General features: G+C 38.4%; 1 protein-coding gene across 7 annotated transcripts; it reads left to right on the plus strand.

Moving 5' to 3' along the window:
* Nucleotides 1-2,285: 2,285 nt before the first annotated feature.
* Nucleotides 2,286-26,457, plus strand: phka2 (phosphorylase kinase, alpha 2 (liver)). Of its 7 annotated transcripts, none has more exons than XM_022199875.2 (33): nucleotides 2,287-2,558; nucleotides 2,636-2,752; nucleotides 5,811-5,969; nucleotides 7,257-7,304; nucleotides 8,873-9,041; nucleotides 9,159-9,241; nucleotides 9,971-10,051; nucleotides 10,178-10,276; nucleotides 10,351-10,497; nucleotides 10,599-10,652; nucleotides 10,804-10,926; nucleotides 11,047-11,142; nucleotides 12,854-12,961; nucleotides 13,143-13,221; nucleotides 13,622-13,756; nucleotides 13,845-13,954; nucleotides 14,077-14,221; nucleotides 15,657-15,735; nucleotides 16,079-16,230; nucleotides 16,318-16,488; nucleotides 17,428-17,537; nucleotides 18,934-19,070; nucleotides 19,150-19,312; nucleotides 19,901-19,980; nucleotides 20,074-20,152; nucleotides 20,233-20,362; nucleotides 20,442-20,543; nucleotides 21,154-21,272; nucleotides 21,356-21,379; nucleotides 21,843-21,896; nucleotides 23,406-23,639; nucleotides 23,719-23,919; nucleotides 25,290-26,457. In XM_022199875.2, exons 2-33 carry the CDS (start codon nucleotides 2,675-2,677, stop codon nucleotides 25,461-25,463), a joined length of 3,723 nt encoding a protein of 1,240 aa, XP_022055567.2. In that variant the 5' UTR covers nucleotides 2,287-2,558; nucleotides 2,636-2,674; the 3' UTR covers nucleotides 25,464-26,457. The 7 variants fall into 7 exon arrangements, with proteins under 7 accessions (XP_022055593.2, XP_022055567.2, XP_022055584.2 ...); XM_022199892.2 differs by having other exon boundaries at nucleotides 2,663-2,752; XM_022199901.2 differs by having other exon boundaries at nucleotides 2,286-2,752; nucleotides 16,321-16,488.
* The last annotated feature ends 270 nt before the right edge of the window (nucleotides 26,458-26,727 follow it).

Raw genomic sequence — 26,727 nt, forward strand, 5'->3', positions numbered from 1 at the left:
TGTGATTGGCCGACAGAGACTCAGCTGTGGGATTTGATTGGATGAAAGATTCCGTTATTCAGCTATGGCTTCCTGTACCAGAAACTTTACCACTGAATCAATTTCACTTCTGTATTTTTTTTTTTGGGTGGGGGCTGGGGGTGGGGGTGGTATCAATAGTAAATGAAGTGTTTTTAAGCTAGATTGCACTTTTGTATTCCTAGCCTTTTCTGTAGAAAATACTACTACTACTACTACCACTAATAATAATAATAGTTAACATGATCAACAATAATATACATATAGCTAATATGAAGAGCTGACAAATGAAATCTCAGTGAAAATCAATTTAATTATGAAAGGCAAATTGTTACCATAATAAGCTGACTAACCTTAGTGGCACCTCTATTAGCAATGCAAGAATTAAAATAAATACAAAAAGTATTTGTTTCACAATACACAACTGTTTGTGTGTAACATGCACTTTAACTTTCAATACTTTCACAACACTTTGCTGTTCCTAACTGTGCTTTTGCTTAAGTTAGACTTTAAATAATTGGAATACAGGAGTATTTTTACATTGTAATATTTCAACATTTGCTGAAGTCATGACTTCTTCGGCACCAAGAAAACAAAAATTTATAAACTATACTGAGCAATAAGTTATTTTTTTCCTTTTTGGTGTAAAATGTGCTGTCAACACCAGACTGCAAGTTCTTTGTGTGGTAGGTTTCAGGAGACTTTCACGGATTTAAGACATGTCCTCCACCATTTTCATAAAGTATTTTCTTTACTTTTTCTTGAGCCTTTTTTTTTTGAGCGACAAAGAGCAATGAAAGAAAAGAAGATTTATAGAGAAATCCAGTTCTGATGACTGAGCATAAGATGGAAATTATATATGTTTCTGTTTTTACTGTATTTTACAACTGACACTCTGTGTGTTATTCTTTTTCATATTTCATTTACTGACTTTGTGCTCTTTCATGTGAAGGTTTGTCTCCTATCCTCTCTTGTTTGTATCATGTGGTCAGCTTGACTCTGAGGCCCTGGAATCCACAAGAGGCCTCATTTTATTTCTGGAAGATCCACTCAAACAACTGGAGGCCTTGGACAGCCTGGTTAGTGGATACAATTATATTAATTATTCTATTTATCAGGTAGAAATTAGCTTCCCTTCTGCTGGGGAGCAGGAATAAGAGGTCAAATGTCTATGCAGATTCTCAGCCATCCACGTCATGGTAATAGTAGGAGCTTCAGCTTCACAGAAATCAACTGAACCAACAAGAGAAGTCCAACTGATTTCTACTGAAGCTCCTACGATGAATAAGAGACAAACTTCCCTGTAAGATTGAGTGCAACACCTTTTGTTCTTGTCTTTGGGAGACATGTATGCATAGGATTCATTGCCATAAATAGCTCTGATGGACACTTCTTCTTTGTGAATTTGCTTCTTGTAGAATTTCCACAACAGGGTATCTTTACTTGATTTACTTGGGAATTTTGTGATTCGACATTGAAAACTGAGTTCTCTGAGAGTTTCACAAACGAATTGACAAACTAATGAAGAAACTCGTTGCCTTATAAATAGATTGTTGAAAAATGGTGAAGAGTCATACGAATCCCTCTACAGATTTCTATAATAGCTGAAAGTCATGGATGTTTTCATTTAGTTTTTGAATAAGCTAATTTTATTATTGTTTAACTAATTAGAAGGTGGTTGCTATGAAATTCAACATCATTTAGTTGACATTTAAGTGATATCAAGGCATTTTTTATAAATAAGTGATTGCTTACATGATCGTAATGTACGTAAAAAAAACTTTTTAGATTTTTTAAAAATAAAAATGTAGGCAAGATTTATCTCATGGACTTCAAAAGTTCCTCAATTATATATTGACCCAGTATATAGTATAATTTTTCATTTCATTCTCTTTTTACGTCTGCAACACTGCATTTCAGAGTGGTAGCTTTGACTCAGGTTCATTTAAATTCACTGCTTGATACTTTGCATTTAGAAACAACCCAACAGTGAGGCAGGATTAGTTTGTCCACAGACAGCTCCTGCATTTAGATGCTGCTCACATGTGCTTACATAACAACCCTAAACCTCTACTCTTCTTATTTATTATGTTTACAGTCTGTTATTTGCTCTTCTTCTTATTTTCTCCTCCTTTTTTCTCTAATTACTCCTTAAAGGCTGAATTTCCAAGAAGATAACGCCTATAAATAAACTTGAACTTGTTTCCTGTTTACATTGTGTTTAGAGTGGAGGAACAGAGGTAATCTGGCTCCCCCTGTTGACCAATAATGAGATCAGAGGAACATAATGTGTTTTTGTTTTTTATATACAGGATGGATGTAGAGTTGCTCACATACGTCCCTTCCTTACTGTGAAACCTCACGGATTATCGCCTGTAATAAGTGACTCTGCATATCCAGAACCGCTGCACACATCTGGATCTGTGTGTGTGAAAACAAGCTGCGAGCTGGAAGCTAAATGGGATCAGTAAAGAGCTGGATGCTACTCGGCTAACGAGCTTTAGCGGAGATCAGGAACTGCAAGGATGATTTACAACCTGGTGAGTCAAGCAGCTAAATGTAGATTGTTTTTTAAAAAAAATAATGAAGTCGTGTCTGCATGGAGGTGAATAAACAGGCTCGGTGAGGTCTAACTTGTGTGCAGTGATCGGAGAGGATGAGGAGCCGCAGTAACTCAGGAGTGAGGCTGGACGGTTATGCCAGGCTGGTTCAAGAGACGATCCTGTGTCACCAGGTGAGTCCAGACATACAGAGCACAGACTGGTGCAAAAACTGGGATGTTTTACCTAGAGGAGAGTAAAGATCCTGCTTTTAAAACATAGACATACAGAGGACAGACTGGTGCAAAAACTAATTTTAAGATGAATTTCATTTGCATCAAACTGCACCTAAAATTCCACAGATTGAAGCACATATTATGCTGCATAACTCATATCAGAATAATAAATACAGCAGACATGGATTCTAATTATTAATGCATTACAATGTTAATGCAGTTTTGCATGTTTCAGCTGGAAGTATCTGAACTACTTTACATACTAACTGCTATCCTAATGGATTTTGTTTATTTTATTTTCTACTAACCAACATTACAGTAGAAAAATGCACAAGTACGTTGTTGTAGACGAGCTATAGCAGTTCTAAAGCATGTTGGCGAATGTGTTATTCATGTAAAGGAAACAGAAACAAGCCACAACTGTTGCTTTTGCAGCCCAGGAGTCTATTTTCTTTGAAATGCTTTCTTCAAAAATGCGGACCAACGCCTTTTTTTGTTTGTTTTTGCTTTAGACGAGGCTGACCTTTGTTTCACTTTTAGTGGAGTACAGTAACTCCCTCCAAAAGAAGTGGAGTAATAGAAAGTGCAAGTACACAATAGGTTCAAAGTGTAACACAGTATGCTGTATAACTGTGCTTTGCATTTTTGTATTTGCATGCAGGGACACTTTTTGTTTTGTATTTTTGCAATTAGATCCTGTTTTGTCCTGCAGAAATGTTGTAGATCTGCGGATGTTTTGTAGCTCCTATGGGTAAAAGTTCAACTTGGTCAATCTGCATAAAAATAAGCGTGAGTGTGAGCAAAGTTCAGGCCCTGGAACGGGCTGAGGACCGGTAAACTATGCACCTTTATCTGTCAGCTCTTGAGCTCACACAGAGCCACAGTGAACTGCTGTCTAATTTGAAAGTGTGACCGAGAGGGAACACAGCTGATGGAAATAGTGCCAACTTTCCATGCACAGAACGTATGTCACGTATGAGTGTAGGTTAAATATCAGGGGAGGGGGGGCACAATGAAAGCTCCTCCACAACAGCTGAGACTCAAACTATGTCCACTGCTGTGTTATAAATACTTAACCTAAAACTTAAAATGGCATTTACTTTCACAGATATAGACAGAGACTTGATATTCTTTAAATATTTAACTTGCATCATAATGAATAAGTGCTACCCTTTCCTGTCTTATCTTTCATTCATTTTCAATCCTACTCTAGGAAATAATAATAATAAAACACTGTTCACAATAAAACATAATCAAGGTCAAATGATGTAGAGTTGGGTTTAGTAGGTTAATTAGAAAGTTAAATGGTCACTATTGTGAAAATTTTGAATCATTTTACCAACAAAAATGCCAAACCAATGCAACACTCATCTTCTTAAATGCTGCTTTTCATGATCTTATACAGCTTTACAATGGCAGCACACAGCAGTTGATAAAGTGGAAACTAAGTCCAAAAATCCAGAGCCAGGGTCTAAGATTTGACCGTGTTCAAACATTAAGGATCGTCAAAAAATCATCAAGAAGCCAGCATTCAAAGACAGCAGGATTTATTGTCGACAACAAACCCAGCAGTGATTAAAACCCCCAAAATATCCAGAGGTACTGAGCTGTGCTTCGTCTTTTAAGCTGTGAGCGTTGGTCATTATTCCACGCCTATTGGGTGTATGATAGGAGTGACAGTTCTCACACCATTGTCCCATTCTAAATCTATTGGTCAGATCTTGCCACCTAGATGTCATATTTCATTGTCAGGTTACACTTTACAGTAGACATTAGGTTATCTTTCAGTCATGATTCACACAGAACATGCTCAGCCCTGTACTTCCCATCTTACCCTCATTATTTTGCAACACATTTCATGCATATTATACTTGTATGTATTGTTATGATTCCGATGTATATTATAAGTTATAATACCTTAAGTATGCAGCAGTATGCATTAAGTACTCCACATTTAATCTCCTAGAAAGCATCAGGGTGATCTCTCATTAACCCTTCTGCCATCCTTACACAGTTTCTAGGCTTTCTTTTCCTTCACACACGTTCAATACAACCAAAGCATCGGTTAGTAGAATATTCAACATTAAGTACTTCACACACGTATAATAGTCATCCATTCAAACAATATTTGCCAAGATTACATCATCATTCACTTTCAGCCCATCGTACTCAAAGAATATTACACGACACAGTGCAGCAGTTTCTTGAGCCCACCTTTAGTGATTTAAGCGCCAATTCTAGGGCCAATTTATTGATAAATTACTAATTTTGTGCCGTCTCATGTGAATTCGTGTGATGATATGACAATAAAGAACCCCGAGTCCTTGACACCGAACAAATAGCACAAACAAATCAATAGACAAGTTAATGAAGAAACTAATTGCCTCATAAATTGATTTTTGGAAAATGGTGAAAAGTCATAGGAGTCACTTGAAAGTCCTGGATGTTTTTATTTAGTGTCTGAATAGTGGCAGCTGGTCAGTAAAAAGTCAGTTTACGGTGATTTTGGCATCAAACAAACTGTAAAAGTAGGATTTTAAATGTGAGCTGATCATGTCCTCCTTGTCTTTGCTGTGGATTTAACTCTTTTGTGTCTTTGTCTGATTTCTACAGAAGCACCTACGATTAATAAGAGACAAACTTCCCTGTAATACTGAGTGTGGCCTGACACTTTTTGTTCTTGTTTTTGGGAGACATCATACATATGATTCATTGCCATAAATAGCTCTGATGGACACTTCCTCTTTTTGCTTCTCGTAGAATTTCCACACAGGGTATCTTTACTTGAATTACTTGGAAATTTGTGATGTGACATTGAAAACTATGTTCTCCAACAGTTTGACAAACAAAGTGACAAAGAAATTTTCTCACTGAATAATGGCAGCTGGTCAGTAAAAGTCAGTTTACGGTGATTTTTGCATCAAACAAACTGTACAAATGGGATTTTAAATGTGAGCCGATCATGTCCTGCTTGTCTTTGCTGTGGATTTAACTCTTGTGTGTGTCTTTGTCTCAGAACCCAGTGACTGGACTTCTCCCTGCCAGCACCCAGAAGAAGGACGCCTGGGTCAGGGATAATGTTTACAGCGTCCTGGCCGTGTGGGGGCTCGGCATGGCCTACCGCAAGAACGCAGACCGCGATGAAGACAAGGCCAAAGCCTACGAACTGGAGCAGGTGTGTTTGGGTTAATGTGTACAGCAGCGCCTGTTTGCTCGGTCAGGTTCAGCATTTTAGAATAACAAAGCTGAAAAAAGCTTTCAGTGTTTCATTCTAATTTGTTTAATTTTCACTAAAATAGTCAGCTAAAATATTGCATTAATCCAAAACAAAACACCTCATTCACAAATTCATGTTAAAACCTCCAAACTGCAGGGAAATGTTTGCTTAACTGCCACAACTGTGAATAATTATATCAATTTATAATATTTTTTTTGTCTTGTTTGAATTTTTTTACAGTATTTTTTTATTTTATTTTTTTGTTATACTGTATGCGTACTTTTTAACAATGTTTTTATGCTAAAAATATTAGTAAATTAGCTGATTTACTGAAATCATTAATATATAATTAATTTCTTTTGTTAAAAAAGGAATGCAATTGGGTAAAAATATATATTTTTTAAATTGCTGGTAACAACTTCACACAGTTGGAAATTTGCACTTTATTCATGTGTATTACAAATGATATAATTCACATTTTTGTCAGAGTAAGAAAGCAAAATAAAAACACTGATGTTAGCTCTTGTAACTTTGAGGTATTTATAGGTTTAATAACTAACAGCAGTTGAATAAAGTTAATAGATTTCACATTTATTCAGTAATAAAATATTAAGTTGCACTTATTGTTTCAGACACGTTTGCTTTTATCATTAAGTTATTCAATCAAAAGTATTATTCAGATACAAACCGAGCCAAAAAGTACTGAATGAATCAGAGGAAATGTTGAACCGTCTGCTCATTTCGACGGTCCAGTTGTGTTGAGGAGCTCAGAACCTTCAGAAGCAGATGTTTGTGATTCATCTGTAAATGAGACGCAGAATGAGGTGAATTTATTTTGTTATTTTACTGATGAAGCAGGTAAAAAGTTAAAAATCACTCAAATCTTTCTGTAATCTTTCTTTTTCAAACCCAGCAGCAGGTTTTTGGGGTTCAGAGTTAAAAATAATCACGTGTGATTTTAGTAAACTCTGACAGCTAGCCTGACAGTCTGTTTTTAATTGTTGTAAAGCACTTTGTGTTGCATTTTAGTTGTATGAGAAGTGCTATAAAGTTTGATTGACTGACAATGCTCGTTTAAAATGTATAGTTAGATACAACCACATGAGATTATCATAGTCTTTCCTGTCCAGTCCTCTTCACACATTCACCAAATAACAGTCTGCTGCACTAGAAGTAGAAAATAAACTGGATTGTAGTGATGATTTGTTAGATTTTTTTATGTTTGCTGTCCTTGTTTGTTGTCAGAGTGTGGTGAAGCTGATGCAGGGACTTCTGCAGTGCATGATGAGACAGGTAAGACACTGTGTTCTCACTTTAAATATTCACATGTTCGCATATGTTTGCACATGTGAAAATCACCCGCTTGTGGTAGAAGCTCTGATAAGTGTGTGTTCCGTTTCCGAGAAGTCACAGTGTGTTATCAAGAGTGTTGTGGTATTTAAACAGGCTGTTTTATGTCAACATGTCATCCACGTTTCTGAGCACAACCACCATCTCCACAGCAGTTTTAACTCAAGTGGTAGAGGTAGTTAGATTAACAAAATGTTGCTGAGCTCCATGTTGAAGTGAAAGTGAGAACCAGGCTGCAGTAACGTCGTGTACCTGTTCTCATTGTCCATTTGTGGAAACGTGATGGAGATGTGGAATTGATATTAGAGTGTTAAGATGTTGCTGCTGCAGAAATGATATGATCGAAAGGTCTGAATTAGTCTCGAGGCTCACTGGGAGGTTTTGGAGTTAAAACATTAGACAGATTTCAGAAACCTTCATTGTGTTGTTTTCATGTAAACTAGAAAAAACAGATCGAAAACAGGATTTAAAGCATGAGAAGGATTCTAGTGTGAATGGATATTTTCACACTGCTCAAGATTCATCCAAGTGTGACAATTGTTGTTCATGTTTTGTCATTTTTCATTTTTAAAAATTAAAATCCACTTCAGCCTGACTCATTGAGGAGTTTATCACATGACTTTAGTTTGTACGTTTGCAACATTTTGTAAATTAATTACTCAATTCCTAAAATGGACAGAAACATAATCAGCTATTCAGACAACTATTTTTCTAATCGATTAGTTGTCTTTTTGTGTAATATCCATGCTTCTAGCTTCACAAGAGTCATCATCTGCTCATTTTATCTCTTTTATGTTATTGTGAATTTGATTTTTGCTTTATTGTTCCCCAGGAAAAGTTTGTTCTGCAGCCAAGTAAAACAAAAAAAAAAAACATGCAAAGACCTGAATGTATGTAACAGATGCAAAAATATGAAGAGACACATGCATGTTGTTCACATCAGTTGTCAACATGAAACCTTGTGCTTCTTTAGCCATCACAATTCAGTCACACGGGAAACGCATTATGGGTTTTGGGCGTTTTTCTGCCTCGGAATTGGCCTTTAGGGTGATTACACATGACAGGAAGCATGATCCAAGCTTATACAATACAGGAAATTAGTATGTGTTCATTTGTTTGATAGAAATCTATGTAGTTTCCTGTTATTTCTGATGTTATTCAAGCAGCACAATTTCTATTATGCATGAGTAAATGAACCTTTAACAAAACTGGTTAAAAAGAAGTTGGGTTGTTTTTATTCAGGGCCCCCAAAAATTCTTCTATGCAGGAAAAGCCCCGATTTCAGAGATACTTGATAAGGTCACTTTGGGCACTCTGAAATATTTGACCTTTTATAGATTTAATAGAGCAGCTAATCGAGTCAATAATTTTCAGACTAACTGAAAATAAAGAATAGCCAAAGTTCATGTCTTCTGGCTTTTCGTCTGTTTTCCTTCTTTTCCTGTCAGCTCCCTGCGGTCGTCTTGGTCGATATGTCTTCAGCCACTAAGTATTTGGTTTTGTGTCTTCAGGTGGCCAAGGTGGAGAAGTTCAAACACACCCAGAGTACAAAGGATTGCCTGCATGCCAAATACGATACTCCCACCTGTGCCACGGTGGTCAGAGATGACCAGTGGGGTCACCTCCAGGTGGACGCCACCTCTATTTACCTGCTGATGCTGGCTCAGATGACAGCCTCAGGTACGGCAGAATGCAGAATGATGTTTATATGTACTGTTTTCTCTGTGCCTTTGTGTTCTGCCTGTACGTATCCCATGGACAAGAGTTGGTTACTGAGTTTGACGTGTTGTTACGCAGGTCTTCGTATCATCTCCAACATGGATGAGGTGGCATTTATCCAAAACTTGGTCTTCTACATCGAGGCAGCCTACAAAGTAGCGGTGAGTAACAGTCTCAGAGATTTGTTTGGGATGCTGGTTTTCAGAGAGGAAGAGGTAGAAGTCTGTGCATCTGCTGCTGATAGCATAACACACCACAATCTGCTACTCAACTGTGTGAGTTGGACTGAATTCTGGGTAATGCAGGCGCCAGGTTTTGATAAGAAAAAAAGATTGTATTCATTAGAATAAGTCAAAACAAGCTGGTTCGGCTGTATTGATTTTACAGCCATGGCCATAAGTTTGGACACAGCATGACTTCCTATGTCTGTTTTGATGTCTATTACAGAACATAACTAATATTTTTTGACAGCACCAGTTTAATTAGTCAACAAATCAACAAGGGATATAATATTATCAATAAATTCCAACAATTGGAACAACTTTGTTCCCAAAACATAATATTAGAAGAAAATAACAAAAAAAATGCAGTACTTTCACAACCGAATTTGGTAAGAATAACAAAATCACACCAAACTCTTTTGATGTTTATTTAAATATGAAACTTAATATAGTTCTCAGGAGTTGTGTATTATCACCCAAACACTTCAGTATTTTGTGGTATTTTCTAAGATTCACATGCGTCATGGTACTTGTGTCCAAACTTATGGCCATGGCTGTAGTTTGATCTCCTTCAGGATAACTCGACATTGTGACTCTGATAAGTAGTGCGCTGTATTTAATAAATGCAGCTTTTCATGACAAAAAATTATGATCTTTTTACCCCTGTAGGATTATGGGATGTGGGAGCGCGGTGACAAGACCAACCAGGGGATCCCAGAACTCAATGGCAGCTCTGTAGGAATGGCGAAGGTACAGAAGACACATATTCCTTTTATTATTTACTCTATTTACAGCATATTGCACTACACAGTACAGACCAAAATGAGACAATATTGTGTAGAACGTGTATTGCTGCATGTTTGTATGATCTTGCAGGCAGCTCTGGAGGCCATAGATGAGCTGGATCTGTTTGGAGCTCATGGAGGACCGAAGTCAGTTATCCATGTTTTGCCAGATGAAGTAGAACACTGTCAGGTAAAGCTGATTTATCCTCCAGTCGTTTCCGCTCACCTTCCTTCTGCTCATCACGTCTGCGTGTTATTCTTCAGTCCATCTTGTGCTCTATGCTGCCGAGAGCCTCGACGTCGAAGGAGATCGATGCCGGTCTGCTTTCTGTCATTTCCTTCCCTGCTTTTGCTGTGGAGGACGCTGACCTGGTGGCCATCACTAAGTCAGAAATTATAAGCAAACTGCAGGTACAGTTTAAGTAGCCTGGACAAATTTATACAGAAAAAAACTTAACAGTATTTTACTCTATACTTTCTAACTGTGCTAAGTTGATTTGGTTTTATTTCAGGGTCGCTACGGCTGCTGTCGCTTCATCAGGGACGGATATCGTTGTCCTAAAGAGGTGATATTTTCTGCATGTTGAAAATCTGATTCTGCTGGATGCAATGCTGGATATAAGAAGTGCACTGTTTGAGTGGTTGTAATTCAGTAGAAGTTTAAAAAAAAAAAATTGTACAATAGTAATGTACTGAGTTCCTGGTTTGTCTCACCAGGATCCATCTCGGCTGCACTACGATCCTGCAGAGCTGAAGCTGTTTGAGAACATCGAGTGTGAGTGGCCTGTGTTCTGGACTTACCTCATCCTGGACGGCATCTTCGCTGGAGATCATGTGCAGGTAATAAATCCAAACACACTGGCTCACATGCAGGTCGAGCTGCATTCCCACAGACATCCAGTCACTTTGAATGACTTCTGATGCAGTTATATTAATAAAGTGAGTGTGTGCTTTTCCCAGGTACAGGAGTATCGTGAGGCTCTGGAGGGCATTTTGATCAGAGGGAAAAATGGCATCAAGCTGGTGCCTGAACTTTATTCTGTACCACGTGAAAAGGTATCCCACTTCCACTGACACATATATATTTTAAAAAAGGGATCGACTGATGCGTTTCTGAGGGATAAAACTGATTATTAGTAATCAAGCACACAGATATTTGACATATATGTGCAGTGTTGGGCAAGCTACTTGGAAACTATAACGAGCTAAGCTACCAGCTACTCCGTGTTAAATCAAGCTTCACTACACTGAAGCTATGACCCACAGAAATGTAGCAAGCTAAGCTACAGCAATATGGCCAAAGTAGCTTAATACATTCAAGTTACTTTTTTTTCTTACCAAAAAATTTCAGGGACTAATGAAGTCAGTCAAACGGAGACAAGAAAATGCTGACTTGTTTATTATTAAACCATCATTTTTGTTCTCAGTGCTCCAGACTTAGTAAGTTGATACACTGAGGAATATGTGGAGCTCTATTTAAAATGAATCAACCTTTTTACATTAGAAATCATTGTTTTGATTTTCTTTTTAGTTTGCATTGCAGACATAATGTATCTGATAATTAAGTTGCAGTAGCTTATATTAACACACCACTTACATTGGAGGGTATAATAGGTTACATTTGATATCATTTCCATATAAAGTAAGCAATATTATAGTAAGACAATATTATACATAATTTGGGTATTCACGTTGGGTATTAAATCAAGTTTTATTTCTTAAGTCTAATATCTATGTAAAATCATTCAATGCTTTCCCAAAGTGCTGTATCCACTACTACTTAACTCAATTTTAGTCTTGAGTGTAAGATTAAGATATTTAATCATTTATGCCATCACTTTTGTTACCCTTTCTGTTATTTTTTTCAGCCATTTGCTCATTAGTGTTAACAGTAATACTGAAGAAGACAGATTTTGGTTTTGCTGTTACCTCGTTTTCTCCCATACCTCTTCCCTCCTATATGTATCAGTTTAATTATTTAATCTCCCAATTTATACATATTGTGTTTTATGTACTTTTACTTCCAATGGAACATTTAAAGTTTATCCTGCAGTTTTGTTAGACTGCTATTAGTGATATGTAAGCAGTCAGATAGAGCTGCTTTAGAGCCATAGTAGTGTTTTTAAATTCATTTTCTCAGATTAAATAAATCAGTATGCTAAATATCAGATCTCATGATTGGTCAGGCTGATAATCATTTTACTGTGTTGCACCATATTCTCTTTTCTTCGGTATAAAAACATTTAACAAGATTTAAAGAATGCTGTGTTGTATTTACTTCAGATGAAATGATAAAAATGGTGGTGTGAACAACATCTGCTATAAATTATTTGATTATTTCTTCAATTATTTTATCCTTGTTTGAAATAATTTTTTTTAACAAACTCTTTATTGTTAGTTTTACTGTTTTTATCCATGCTAAAAATAAGCAAGCAACATCATCATGGTGATATTTTAGTTTGTTTATTAACTCCTAATCAGCCTGGATTAATGTTTAGTGTTAACTAGAGACTGTTAGCATGCTAAGCTAAAATGAACATTGTAACATATTCGAATCGTCATTGTGAGAATATTCACATGCCGACATCACCATGTTGCCTGAAGCACGAATGTTTTGATCTAGTCTTATATTTATATGGATGTGGAAGTTTTATTTTAGTTCTATTCAAAGATTATTTCCCCGATTATTACACATCCGCGCTAATGGTGATTGAATCTACAGGCCTGTCTGCCGCTTGTGTATAAGAACATATTTTGTCTTTTCCAGGTGGAGGAGGAGTACAGTAATCCTCACACTGTGGACAGGGTGGCTATGGGGCAGCTGCCACACATGTGGGGACAATCGCTCTACATCCTGGGCTGTCTTCTGGCTGAGGTACCAGCAGAACTCTTATACAGAAGCTTGAAACACTTGAAAACAGTTTAGGACTGTTTCTATCACAGCAACAGCTAATGCAGATTTTGTATTGTAGCTGAGGACTAAGGGTGCTGCCAGAAAAAACACAGACCCTCGATAATTCTCACTGTCTGGCTTCGCTTTTTCTTTCTGTGTGAAGGCCTTTCTAGCACCGGGAGAGATAGATCCTCTCAACAGGAGATTCTCTACGAATTTCAAGCCAGATGTTGTGGTGCAAGGTCAGTGATTTAAAGAAGATCAACTTTTCTGTCTTGTTACTTAATTTGGATGCATTATTTGTCTAATTTGACACTTGTTTTATTGTAAAACATTGAAAACTGTTTTTGAAAGGTGCTATACTAATAAAGTTATTATTATTACTGGTAGTAGTAGTAGGAGTATTTGGAAGCTGGATTATAATGAGTTAAATTCCTTCAGCCACAGCGGTGCTTTGGCTCAGCTGTACCGTTTCATTTTGCTCGGAGGACATGAACTACTCAGACCTTTACAAGTATCATGACAGTCAACGTCAGCATGAGCAGCCAAGATTTCTGGTGTTGTTTTGATGCCAGCGTTGGTTTATATCCGGTATTTCTTCTTGTTGACAGGATTTGACACGTTTCCCTCTGTGTCTGTCAGTTTGTGTTCTGGCAGAGTCGGAGGAGATCCAGGAGTTGTTGAGGGATCTGGGGATCATGGTGCAGACCATGTCAGAAGTTCTGCCTATCAGGGTTCTGCCTGCTCGCATCCTGAGCCACGTCTATGTCAGACTGGGTAAGCCAGCGCTGATTTTTCTTAATGTACAGAGGTGTGTATGTGTGGAGGATGATAATAAGAGTAACATCTAATGTCACCACCACAGGCAACTGTAAGAAGCTGAATCTGAGCGGGAGGCCGTACAGACACATCGGAGTTCTGGGGACATCCAAATTCTATGAGATCAGAGATCGCTTTTACATATTCACCCCTCAGGTAAAACTATTCTGAGATGTTGTTTGTTCGTAACCTCATTAACAAAAGCTACCGACAAGAAGGTGATGATGTACAGTACTGAGTATCTTGGTTTCTTTCTGTCTGTTTCTTGTCTGGTTCAGTTCCTGGATCAGCATCATTTCTATCTGGCGCTGGACAACCAGATGATCGTGGAGATGTTACGGACAGAGCTGGCCTATTTATCTTCCTGCTGGAGGATGACAGGACGACCAACCCTCACTTTCCCCATCACACGAAGCATGCTGGGTACTCAAGCTCCACACCTAAAACACAGTAGTGCCCTACAAGAATACAATAGAATACACCGTTTCTATTTAGTTTGTGTTAAATACAGAGCACATTTGAATGTTATACACTCCCCGTCCAAAAAAGAAGTTTCACACTCTAATATTTTATTGGAAGGCCTTTAGCTCAGAGCGAAACACATACGCAGTGGCATCATTTCGATAAACTTCTGCAATGTCACAGCATTTATTTGTGTTCAGAGTTGCATTAATTTTAAACCAAGATCTTGTATTGATGATGGGAGGTGGAAGATTCTCAGTTGGGCTGAGGTCTGGACTCTGTGGAGGACAATCCATCTCATGCTCCCTGAACCACTCATTAAAAATGTGAACCTCATGAATCCTGGCATTGTCATCTTGGAACATGTCATCAGGGAAGGAAAACTCCACAGATCATAACCCTAACCCCCACAGGTTTGTAGGTATTAGCCATGATGAGTTCATCACTTCATCCGCCTCTCTTCTTACCCTGATGCCCCCATCATTTTGGAACAGGGTAAATCTGGACTCATCAGACCACATGGCCTTCTTTCATTGCTCTAGAGTCCAATCTTTATGCTTCCAAGCAAATTTAAGCCTTTTCTTCTGATAAGTCTCACTGATCAGTGGTTTTCTTAGAGCTACAGCTGTTTAGTCCCAATCCTTTGAGTTCCTTTTGCATTGTACGTGTGGAATTGCTCTTAATTTCATTGTTTAACACAGCCAGGAGTTCTACTGTTGATTTCCTACTATCATCTAAGAGTTTGTTCCGACTACATTTCTTGCTCAAAGATGATGGTTCTCCACCATCCTCCAGGTTTTAATGACACGTTAGACGGTTCTTAACCTGATTTTAGTAGTTTCATCTCCTTAGTTGTTTTCTTTGCTTGAAGCAGGCCAATAATTTGACCCTTCTGAGACAGATTAACATCCTTTCCATGACCACAGGATATGTCTTCCAAGCACGGTTGTTTAAGAAATGAGAAGCTCCTCACTGCATCAGCTAGAGTTAAATAAGTTGTTGCAGCTGAAACGTATTCATCACTGCAGTAATTATCCAATGGAAGGCTCTGACCTATTTGCTTAGTTAAATCCAGGTGATGACTTTTTTTGGACAGGCAGTGTATTAACTAGAAGTATACATAAATGATTATTTTCTGTTTGTCTGACTGGTTTGACTGAACTTTATTGTAGAGCAGCGTGCAGAAATCTCCTTCAGATCATGTTATTAGTATAACTAAGACATGATAGAGGTGGAATGAAGAGCAATCTGGCCCAAAAAGGAGTCTGAAAATGAGAAGTCACTGCTGAATCCTGTGTAGTACAGCTAACAGTGTATTCAGTATGTGTCTTTTTGCATGCAGCTGTGATCTTGATGTGAATACCGTAAATGGCATTTATTTTCTTCTTTTGTCCAGTTGAAGACGGCGACGCGATTGATCCGTGTATCCTAGCAACCCTCAGGAAACTACAGGATGGCTATTTTGCTGGAGCGAGGTTTGTTTCCATCAGTTCAGTTCTGTTTTTTTAATTTAGTTCGCTTTATTGGCACGATATCATGCGGACACTATTTCCAAAACATCAAGGAGAATATGACAGTTATATTACAGAACAATAAAAAAAACATATCAGTCTTCAGGGGAAAATGCTAAATGTTTAGAAACAAAAACGGTAAATCTGCTTTCAAATATGTGCTGTATGGAGTATTTGTTTTATTTAGGTTTGCTCAGAGCGTGAGTCAAGATCTTGTAATTTTTGGATAAGAATGTTCCTTTGAAATATCTGCAGTGTACGTTACTTCTCTTGCATGTTTGGGTACTTTTCCTGAATGTTCCTCCAGGGTGCAGATGTCCGACCTCTCCAGCTTCCAGACCACTTCATTCCACACTCGCCTCAGCTTCCTGGAGAACGACGACAGCCTACTGGAGGATGAGTATGATGAAGAAGAAGACGACGAATACGGAGAGGAATATAACACATATGGGCATTCAGGTAGTAAACAAAGTGTGTGTACATTTCCGCAATGCTTGATTTATTCACTAATCAGTAACTAAATGTTTTTGTTTTTTTTAACTCCAGCAGGCTCAAAGGACATGTTTGACCGTTACCTCACCCAGCTCCTCCACAGCACCACCACTAAGTGCCATCTTCCTCCCATCCAGAGGGGGCAGCACCATGTCTTCAGTGCCGAACACACCACGAGAGACATCCTGTCACTGATGGCCCAAGTCCAGGGCCTGAACATGCCCAGTGAGTAAATAAGGATGCAGTTATTCACCCTTATCTACATGCAGGGGTGTGTAGTTTGCTTTAACATTTTAGGTATTTGTACAGCTGAAATACCTGAGATATATGTACAGGAAGTTGACCTAAATGAAACAGTTTAATGGCAAAGTCACTCAGCAAAAAATAAGCAAACCAAGACAACAAGATCTTTAAAAGTACTGATTGGTGTAATGCTTGTTAAATAATTTCAAAGTGTGTTTTGTAGATGTTTTACATCTATTCAGTTACATATAGATTGCACAAGAAATTAAACCTCATAAGACATTAATGTAGAGTGACCATATTTTGATTACTGAAAACCAGGACACTTGGCCCGGCAATAAGATACTCAAATGATACTCAAAGTTTGCTCAAAGATGCCTTATAATCTCAATACATTTAAAGTATGCCTCCTCTGTGTGGATAGAAAATTGTTTTATTTCCAAATACTGTCACAGATTCAGATCGGCTTCTCAGAGGTTACTAAACATGTTTTATTTTGATAAATTTCTAAAATAACGAACGAAATAATGATAGAAATAATGTCTCTTCTGTACTAAAAAAAAAACAACTAAAAATACCTCTACTATATTAGCTAACAAAAATAGCTCTGACAAACTTACAAAAACTAACAAAAAATATCGATATATTTAGTTTTAGGTCAGTTTAGTGGCCCAATGAAAAACAATGAAAACCAGGACATTTTCTTCACTTAATAAAAAATTACCAGAGCAGTCAGGACAGGATGTGAAAACAGGATATGTCCTTTGAAAGCAGGACATTTGATCACCCAACATTAACATAGAAATGTATCTGTTTGCGAAAGCCCCAATGGTCTATAATGCTATGCAGCTGCCAGACGTGCTCTCTTAGAGGGAGGTTTAAAGGCATAAACACACTCATTAATTAGTGTGTATGTTTCAGAGTCTTCCATGTATCTACCGGTGACTCCGGCAATGAACAAACACCGCAGATCCCTCAACCTTCTTGAAGTTCCTCATCTGCAGCATGGCCCACATGCAAAGCAGCAGAAAGTAGGTGCATCAGATCTTTCCTCCAGCAGACATGTGTCTCTTGTGACTTCAGCATTAGTGATGGTCCTCTGACACATGAAGCAAATGTACTGAACCACCGTGGCGAGGCGTGGTTTGGTCATGTGACTCGTGAAGTTTCACACACTTCAGTATCGTTTCAATCAGTTAAGTGCTTTGAGCATCAACAAATCACCTGAATACCAAAACATATCTAGAAGGCAATTCCACTGGTTACTTTTTATATTCAAATGTATTCACTTCAAGTGCCCAGATTATTTAAAACAATATTTAATTCCATTTAGATCTTTATATAATTTGAGACATGTGTCTCAAATATACTTTGTTACTCCTAGGACCAAAAAAGCAATTGGTAGACTCTCATTTAGTTACAAAGCTCCCTCAGATTGGAATGATCTTCCTACCTCTGTCCGCTCTAATGTCCTTCAATTTGTTTAAAAATGCTCTTGTGCAACATTTTCAAAATGTTTGTAATTGTTTTTGAATTTAGTTTTGCTCATTGAATGTGTTTATCTATGTATGTGTGTATGTGTATTTTTTTTAAAATAATTTTTGTACTAACCTATTTTTCTTTATTCAGTTATTATTATTTTTTTTAATTTATTTATTTATTTTGTTAACTTTGAGGAGAGTTAATAGCCCCGTGGGGGTGTGTGAATGTTTATACGCATGGTGTGTATGTTGTGTGTGGTAGGTGTCTGCTTGTGTGCTGGATAAATTTAAAACTTTATTTTATATTTTTTTCACTTGTTACAGTGTACTGTGCAATGCATGCACTGTCTCTGTCTTATTATTTTGTTTAATGATTAGGACCCCCTCGAAAACGAGATGATTCATCTCAAGGGGTTATCCTGTGAATAAAGAATAAAGAATACTTTGCCAAAATCCATAATGTAACCTGTATTTGGTCCAGCCTCATGTGGAACTTACATCAGTCTGTATTTTTAGGGCATCTCATGAATGTATCAGCACCGTTTAAATGTTTCATAACTCAAAAATATAAGTAAAGAGTACATAGAGTTACAGACAGACATGCCAAATAAGGACCATGGCCTTCAATAATTATTTTCATTATTATTACTCGTAATATTATCATTATTGTTATTATTGTACCCACTAGAAACCATACAATCATCTAGTGTAGCTGAACAGGAACGTGCACGACGAATCAAACCCAAAACAATCCATGAACCAGTTAACACGTGTTGATTTCATTTCATCTTACTGACCACTAGATGTCCTACTCTGTCACTCGTTGAAGCCTCTGGTGTTGAACCATGTGTAGAATGAAGTGTCTGAGCTTCAGCAAAGCCTCGATCGGCATCACTATCCAGCGCTGCTCTGAAGTGTGTTTGTGTAACGCTGATGTCCCTCACAGCTCCACAGTGCTGCTGACCTGCACCTACCTCGAGACTCTCAGGGCAACACGGACTTTGCAGCGCTGGTGAAGCAGCTGAAGGAGTGTCCCACTCTGCAGGACCAGGCCGACATCCTCTACATCCTCTACATTATGAAGTACGAAACAAACACAACATGCCAGCAAGTAAACTGTGCTGCTTTTTCTAATTGCTTGTGTTTTGATTCTTGTGAGCAGAGGAGCTGATTGGCCGGTGGAGCTGTCAGGTCCTGGGCAGGGTGGGGTCAGTGTTCGCTGTCTGCTGGAGGAGCTTTATGTCCAAGCTGGAGCCTGCAAAGAGTGGGGGCTCATCAGATACATATCTGGGATACTACACAAGAGAGTGGAGGTCCTCGCAGAGGTCAGAGAGAAAACTTACTTATTTTTATTACAGCAAACAGCCGGGTAGCCTAGCAGCTAGTTAGAGAAACATAATCTGCAAATACAGTCTTTGATTATACATGTCAAACATTTTTGGAAAAAATTTTTGGAAAGTTATTCACAGTTTCTGACAGCTGCTGACAACAATTTAACTAATTCAAGAGTGATACGTTAAATACAAAAAATAGGCAGTTGTAGCACAATGAATAGCTCGACTACAGATGGAATTTATATGTTCAGTTAATATTTTATTTGAAAATTAGGAATTTCCCCAGAAAATCTTCTCTTATTTTTTTTTGTCATTTTCCTCCGGCTAAAGTCATTTCCTTCTCAGCCAGAACACTTTCAGACAAACACACCCATGCTCATATTTAAATCAGCTGTATCATGTCCATCCTGATCTAAACAGGGTCTCAAATATGAAGTAACAAACATATTCATTTGGTATATTTTTCATCTGGATCAGTCACCGGCAAAACTTCACGTATGACAGTAAATAAAGCCTATTATCTGTACATAAGAGATTATTTTAATAACTCTGTTCCACCTGTGACTGTCTTTTCTTCAGGCCTGCACAGACCTGATTTCCCATCACAAGCAGCTGACTGTAGGTTTACCTCCTGAACCCAGGGAGAGAGTGATCACAGTGTAAGCTGATTTTAGAGTTATTAAAGTAAGCTTTTGTGCTGTATGAACAAACACATGATAAACGATCTCTTCTTCCTCACTGTTTCCTCTCAGCCCACTCCCTCCTGAAGAGCTGAACACTCTCATCTATGAAGCCAGTGGTCAGGACATCAGTATAGCTGTTCTCACTCAGGTAAACATGCGACCTCCTTGATACAAACCCTTCTATCACACTTTTCTTACAGCTGTGAACTGTGTGTGTTTCTCTCGTAGGAAATCATGGTCTATCTGGCCATGTACGTCCGCTCCCAGCCCGCTCTGTTTGGCGACATGCTCCGACTCAGGATTGGACTCATCATGCAGGTGATGGCCACTGAGCTGGCTCGCAGTCTCCACTGTTCAGGTAGGAAAAATAAACAGCTATGAATACAAGCTGCTGGTGTCTCCACAGTGAAACTGAAAGCCGCGTGATGTGTTTGTAGGGGAGGAGGCGTCTGAGAGTTTGATGAGTCTGAGTCCGTTCGGCATGAAGAGCCTCCTGCATCACATCCTCAGTGGAAAAGAGTTTGGGGTGGAGAGAAGCAGTGAGTTTTTTTTCACTTTGTCTGTTTTGAGGACCTAGTCTGTCGCCTCAGGTTGAAATATCTTGGCATCTTTTTAATGGATTGTCTCTGCTGACTGTTAAACAACTGCATAATAATTAGAGTCATGCTTTTTTATTGGTCTAACACAGAAAGATGACACTAACATTTAAAAGTCCTATCTCTTCTAAACCTAATCATTAACTAATCATTGATGCTTACAGTGATTAATCAGGGAAACCTTCACCTTTCCATAAAACAATGCTGAGGCTGGATTTGAATACTAGACAAGCTTCTGATGTTGCTTCATTATTCTGTGACACCAGACAGAATAAAAGTCATAGATGTTGGCAGCAACCCTTTATAACAGACATAAGGAGGCATAGCTATGCAGCACTTACGCTCAGAAGGCTTTTATCCACTTCTCATATGAATTTTAAACACAGGCTCAGGACCTATGACGAACCAGAAGTAACTGTTACAGATTTTTCTCTCTCTGTCTCTGTCATGATGGGTTGAATATACACAAGGCTCTTTTTAGATCAGCATGGCAGCCTCTGTTGAATATAAAATACATTATCACTGGCTTTCTTTTTTTTTTTTTTGTCTTCAGTGCGTCCAATCCAGTCCACAGCCACGAGTCCTGCCATCTCCATCCATGAGCTCGGCCACACAGGAGCCACCAAGACTGAACGCACAGGAATCCACAAGCTGAAGAGTGAAATAAAACAGGTGGGAAGCATCTATCTATCTATCTATCTATCTATCTATCTATCTATCTATCTATCTAATAACATTCTTGCTCTTGCTTACAGCTGGATGACTCTCATCCTGTCAGTGTGGGTTGGCTTTAATAATATCTAGCATGTGACTGTTTCAGACTTCGATCTAAACGACCGAACCGTCGGCTCATAACTCCTTCACGCTCTGTGAGCCATGTTACCCTCCATAGCTGGAGCGACTCTCACATCATCCCATATCAGTAGGAGAACGTGCTTTGCTGCTCCTCACTGTTTCACACATTAGCTGTGTCTTTCTTTGCCGTAGGAAAGTATCATTGAACATAACTTCTCTGCAAACCATTCCATATAAGTCAGTGATTAAGCTGCTTTCAGTAGCCCAGCTCATAGCTTGTGGCTGCATTTTACCATAGAGTGGCATGGTTTGCTTATAAAATGCTCTTACTGGTGATGTACAGCCATGGTTTTGTTGCCTTTTTATGCTCTGTGTGGCTGCAGTATGAGAACCATGTGAGTCAAATCAAACTGTGCTCTCCCACCTGTCATCCATTTCCACCTGTAGATCTTCAGTGGGGGTCTTTCCTTGAATAGCACTGTCACCTCTCCTCGCTCCACGGTAAACCATTTCACCGCCGCTGCTGCTTTGTCCTTCCTAGATTGTGTGTGAATGCAACCAGCAATGTCATGTTAAACCGATTTTTTTCATGTTTCATGTAGACTTACCTTATTTAAGGATACGAATGTCATTATTTTGTCTCTTCATTATTAACAATTTTTCTACAAAGACCAAAACCACACAAAAATAATCCCACTGACAAGTAGTCTTGAAATAACCTGTATGTGTAGCATCATTTTCATTAAAAACTCTAAAAATAACAAGCAGACCAGAGTATATAGAAGCACAGGAGACATATTAATTTAATTGCAATAAATATGGGTCATTTTGAATTAAGTCTCCTGCACAATCTGAAGAGAGATCCTCTTCTGTTACTCTGTTTTAGGATTCACCATTTTTCTTGTTAAACATTTTCCTCATGCAAAGTTAGAGAAAACTGTGATTTTTTTTTGGCCACATTAAAAAAAATGACTTTCTTGAATCACGTTGAGTCATGTCACACTGTCAGACCCTACAGTATGATTATTTATGGAAATTAGTCAAACTTATAAAGAACTAAAGTTTTGCCCCTACTAATTTAATTTCATTTTTATTTTTTAAACTAAGCATAGTCAGAGAAACAGTTCCATATTTATAGAGCTCAGTGTATGTGTGATAATAAAGCTAACAGCACAATAGAGTTCTTTAATGTTTTAGACAATAATTTGTTGAGGCAGAAGCTATCTCTATCTATTTATTTATTTATTTAATGTTTATTTAACAGGGACGATACATACAACATTGCCACAATGGGAAAATGTGAATGTATATAGGACGTCAAGCTTCAGCTAATTTGCAGTCTTTGTCCCTGGTCAAAGCAGCAGGTGCTGCTCTTCTTAGTAAGCTAACTTCAGTGCTTTGTTGTGTGTGCATTTACACTAATTTTTAAATTGTAACACTAAAACATACAATCATGCCGTTTCCTTCAGTATGTTTACATCAATGTGCATGAATAACTGCACGGACTTTTCACCGTAGAAAAGTTGTAACTGTCATTTAGAGCACTACTACAATAAATATTTCAGACTTATTTCCATATATTTATTATACTCTTACTCTTGTCGAGACACCGTATCTGCCACCACCAATCATTAATCAATATAGATGCCTGCTTTTACTTCCAAAAAATCAATATTTCCACTCAAGTAAGACCAGCTATGCAAACTTTTAGTTACATTTTGATGGATTTCAAGCTATTTTGGACAAATATGGGGGATTTTGGACCAATTTGATGTCACTCTGGACAGGTTTCAACTTGTTTTATACAGATTTAAAATACCTTTGAACACATTCTGACCTATTTTGGGCAAATTTGAACTAATTTTATGTTACTTTTACACACTGGATGTGTGGTGGGAAAAACTGGAGAGTAATAGTGTACATGAAAAAATGTAACCATTTAAAATACATAGAAATAAGTCTGAAAATGACTTCATTAAATCGGCTATAGCAGTATGTTCTTCACTGCAGCGCTGCAGCAGCCCCTCCACTCCCAGTGGAATCCTGTCTCCAGTGGGTCCTGGTCCAGTAGACGGACAGCTGCACTGGGAGGAGAGACAAGGCCAGTGGTTGAGGAGACGCAGGCTGGACGGAGCCATCAACAGAGTGCCGATGGGTTTCTACCAGAAGGTGTGGAAGATCCTGCAGAAGTGCCACGGCCTGTCCATCGATGGATACGTGTTGCCCTCTTCTACCACAAGAGAGGTGGCATCTCGCACACGTGCTGCTAAGGCTGGACTTCCTTGGTATATGTGTGTGTGTTTAATTGTGTGTTTTCCTGTAGATGACTGAAGGAGAGATCAAGTTTGCGGTGCAGGTGGAGTCAGTCCTGAACCACGTCCCTCAACCGGAGTACCGGCAGCTGCTAGTGGAGACCGTGATGGTTCTGGGTCTGGTGGCCGATGTGGACGTGGACAGCATCGGAGGCATCATCCACGTGGATCGCATCCTGCATTTGGCCAATGACCTTTTCCTTACCGACCAGGTACGACTAGAAAGATAGATAGATGCTCTGTTGATCCATTGCAGCAAATTACTGTTAGAGAAGCTTCAATAACAGTCAAGAACCACCATCATACACAAACATGAAGCATTTGTGGCACTAAAATGTACGTAAGATCTAAAGCGAGATAATACAAATATTTGTGATACCCCTCCATCAATTATCTATACATTAAGTCCTCATGAGAGTCACAGGGGGCTGGAGTCTGTCCCAGCTGGCTTAGGGTGAAGGCAGGGCACACCATGGACAGGTCTATCACTGGGCTACACATAGAGACAAACACACACATTCACACCTACAGACAATTTAGAGTAACCAATTAACCTCAGCATGTTTTTGGACTGTGGGAGGAAGCCGGAGAACCCGGAGAAAACCCACTAATGCACAGGGAGAACATGCAAACTTTATGCAGAAAGATCCCAGGAAGGCTGGGACCTGAACTGGGGATTATTTGTAATGTGCAAAATAAAAAGTATAGAAAATAAGCAGTGTGCGAAAATGTAGAAAATCTGTAAAGTGAATATTATACAGTGCAAAATGACTTCTTAAGAATATTTACAGATGATGTTCCTGTGAACTGAGAGAGAAAATTGTAAGTTTCAGAGGATGTTTGGAGGATTCTGTCAGATTATGTTCTACAGTAACAAAGGAAGAACATTCTTGATGTAACAGTTAGAAAATGCTTTCCAGAGGTTTCTGATGACAGAACTTGCTCTATAAAACGTTCCATTAGTGTTACATGACAACAAATCAACATTTGGAAGGAAGGGAGGATTCAGAGGAATCAGCCAGTGACTGCTCTGCTGAATCACCTTCATGGTCTGACGTAGGTTTGCAGCTTTTCTCATAAGTGGCCTGAGAGCATCTTCACCTCCATCATCAGCTGGATTGGACTGATTTCAGTCCGAATGATGGAGCTGCTCTTTCTGATCAGTTTAATAATCGTTTTCTTGTCTGACAAGATGATGGCAAGAGAATGTCAGAACATTTCTTCGGTGACTTCTTCAAATAAACACTCAAATAAATCCTTCAAGTCAAAGCAAAGTTTTACTTGCATAAGGAATCAACATTCAGAACAGTCTGGACAAGCGACTGACAAAGGTGAGAAACAGCATAGCTTTTTTACAGGCACATAATCATAAGTCACACATGTTATCTTTGGTTAGACCTTGGTTCCTCAGTGCTTCATGGAAAATTACTGAGCACGCATGAATCCACACATCACACAGTTATATAGTATTACAATAAATAAGAACATTTAATCATCAAATACAATCATTTCCATAACAGAGATACATCAGATGTACCTGTATTTGTGTATGTGTTCATCTGTTGCACTTCTGCATCCCCAGAAGTTAAACGGTGCCAGTGAATATTTCCTTGAGAAGGATCCAGCAACCGGAATCTGCAACTTCTTCTACGACAGCGCCCCCAGTGGAAGCTACGGCACCATGACTTACCTCTCTAAGGCGACTGTCACCTACATCCAGGACTTCCTGCCAAGTTCCAGCTGCTTGATGCAGTGAAGAAGAAGCAGACCAGTGTGTCTGGAAGCTCCCAAACACACCCTGAAGAGACTTTTTCTAACTAAAGGACCAGCTGGCCAAAGGCAAGCTTCTCCTAGCAGCTCATACAATCCATCGATATAGTGGCAGAACATCAGAGCCTTGGCAGCTCAAACTCCTGTAGAAGAACTGATTTAGTCTTTCTAAATCTGGACTGTGAACTTATTTATTAACATGTTAATAATGCATGTTTAGAAAACTTACTTGCATTTCATGCAAATTAAAATTTGCAAAGACAAAAGTTCTTCTGTGCTTTTAAAGAAAATGAGCTGAACAGTTATCTGTGCCATATGCTGTCATTTTACTGAGCCCGGCAGTTATCAGAGTTTTAATCATTTATAGAGAAAAGTGAAGAATTGTTTTCATCAGTCCCTAACGTTTTTAAATTAATATTTAATCTTTATTTAGTGATATATTTTATTGTTCTACTGTAATGACTGACCTGAATATGTGGGGATTTTTTTTAAAAAAAAGTACAATTATGCCCCACAAATAACTGTTTGCATAAAAATCAACAAGTTTTACCTCTGATAGCTTCCAGACTCTCCATAATTTTGTATGAGCGATACCTAAACTTTACTTATTGTCATCTTGTCTTGATGTTAAATTGTATAAGATCCAGAATCACTGCTGTCTTTAAATGCAAGAAGTGTTTGTCTTTGTGTACGTGTTGTGCGTTTTTTGTACAATGAATGAATATGAATCCGTCTGCTACTGAATGTCATCCCAGGACTGTGCTACTGTCACGTCCAGTCGACATTACCTCAACATGCTAACAGCTTGTTTGTTTGTGTGCAGTGAAAATATGTTTATTTGTGGAATATTACAGTAAAATTCTCCTAGAATACAACAGGTATATACAATGGCCTCCAAAAGTATTTTAGCATCAGAGTGAAACTAATTTTTTGCTCATGACTTAAGGTGTTCAGTGTGAAATAAAAGAAGCAATTATCAACTTTTGTGTCATGGTCTTTACCTGCACATACATTCTCCTGTGTTGTGTTGACTGCCTGCAGTTAAACCTCATTCCGTTAATGACGAAGTTAATGACTGACAGGTGGAACTCGTTGTCCAGGTGGTTCCTTTTTTTTTTTTTTACACGGACTGTCAATGAGTGAGTTAGTGAGACTGCAATAGGATGTTTTTCTATCTTTTCCCAGTAGGAAGAACACAGGTGGAATTAAAAATGGCTCAGTAACTGTTAGGTGCACCTGTAAACTGACAG

This window comes from Acanthochromis polyacanthus, chromosome 2 (genome assembly GCF_021347895.1).
Source record: "Acanthochromis polyacanthus isolate Apoly-LR-REF ecotype Palm Island chromosome 2, KAUST_Apoly_ChrSc, whole genome shotgun sequence".
Classification (NCBI taxonomy): Eukaryota; Metazoa; Chordata; class Actinopteri; family Pomacentridae; genus Acanthochromis; species Acanthochromis polyacanthus.

Excerpts from the sequence above, each read along its gene's own strand:
- phka2 (XM_022199867.2), top strand. The coding sequence starts at position 2,675 with ATGAGGAGCCGCAGTAACTCAGGAGTGAGGCTGGACGGTTATGCCAGG. Across the intron at positions 16,231-16,317 it reads TAACACATATGGGCATTCAG|CAGGCTCAAAGGACATGTTT; the intron begins GTAGTAAACAAA and ends TTTTAACTCCAG. Across the intron at positions 20,363-20,441 it reads TCGCAGTCTCCACTGTTCAG|GGGAGGAGGCGTCTGAGAGT; the intron begins GTAGGAAAAATA and ends ATGTGTTTGTAG.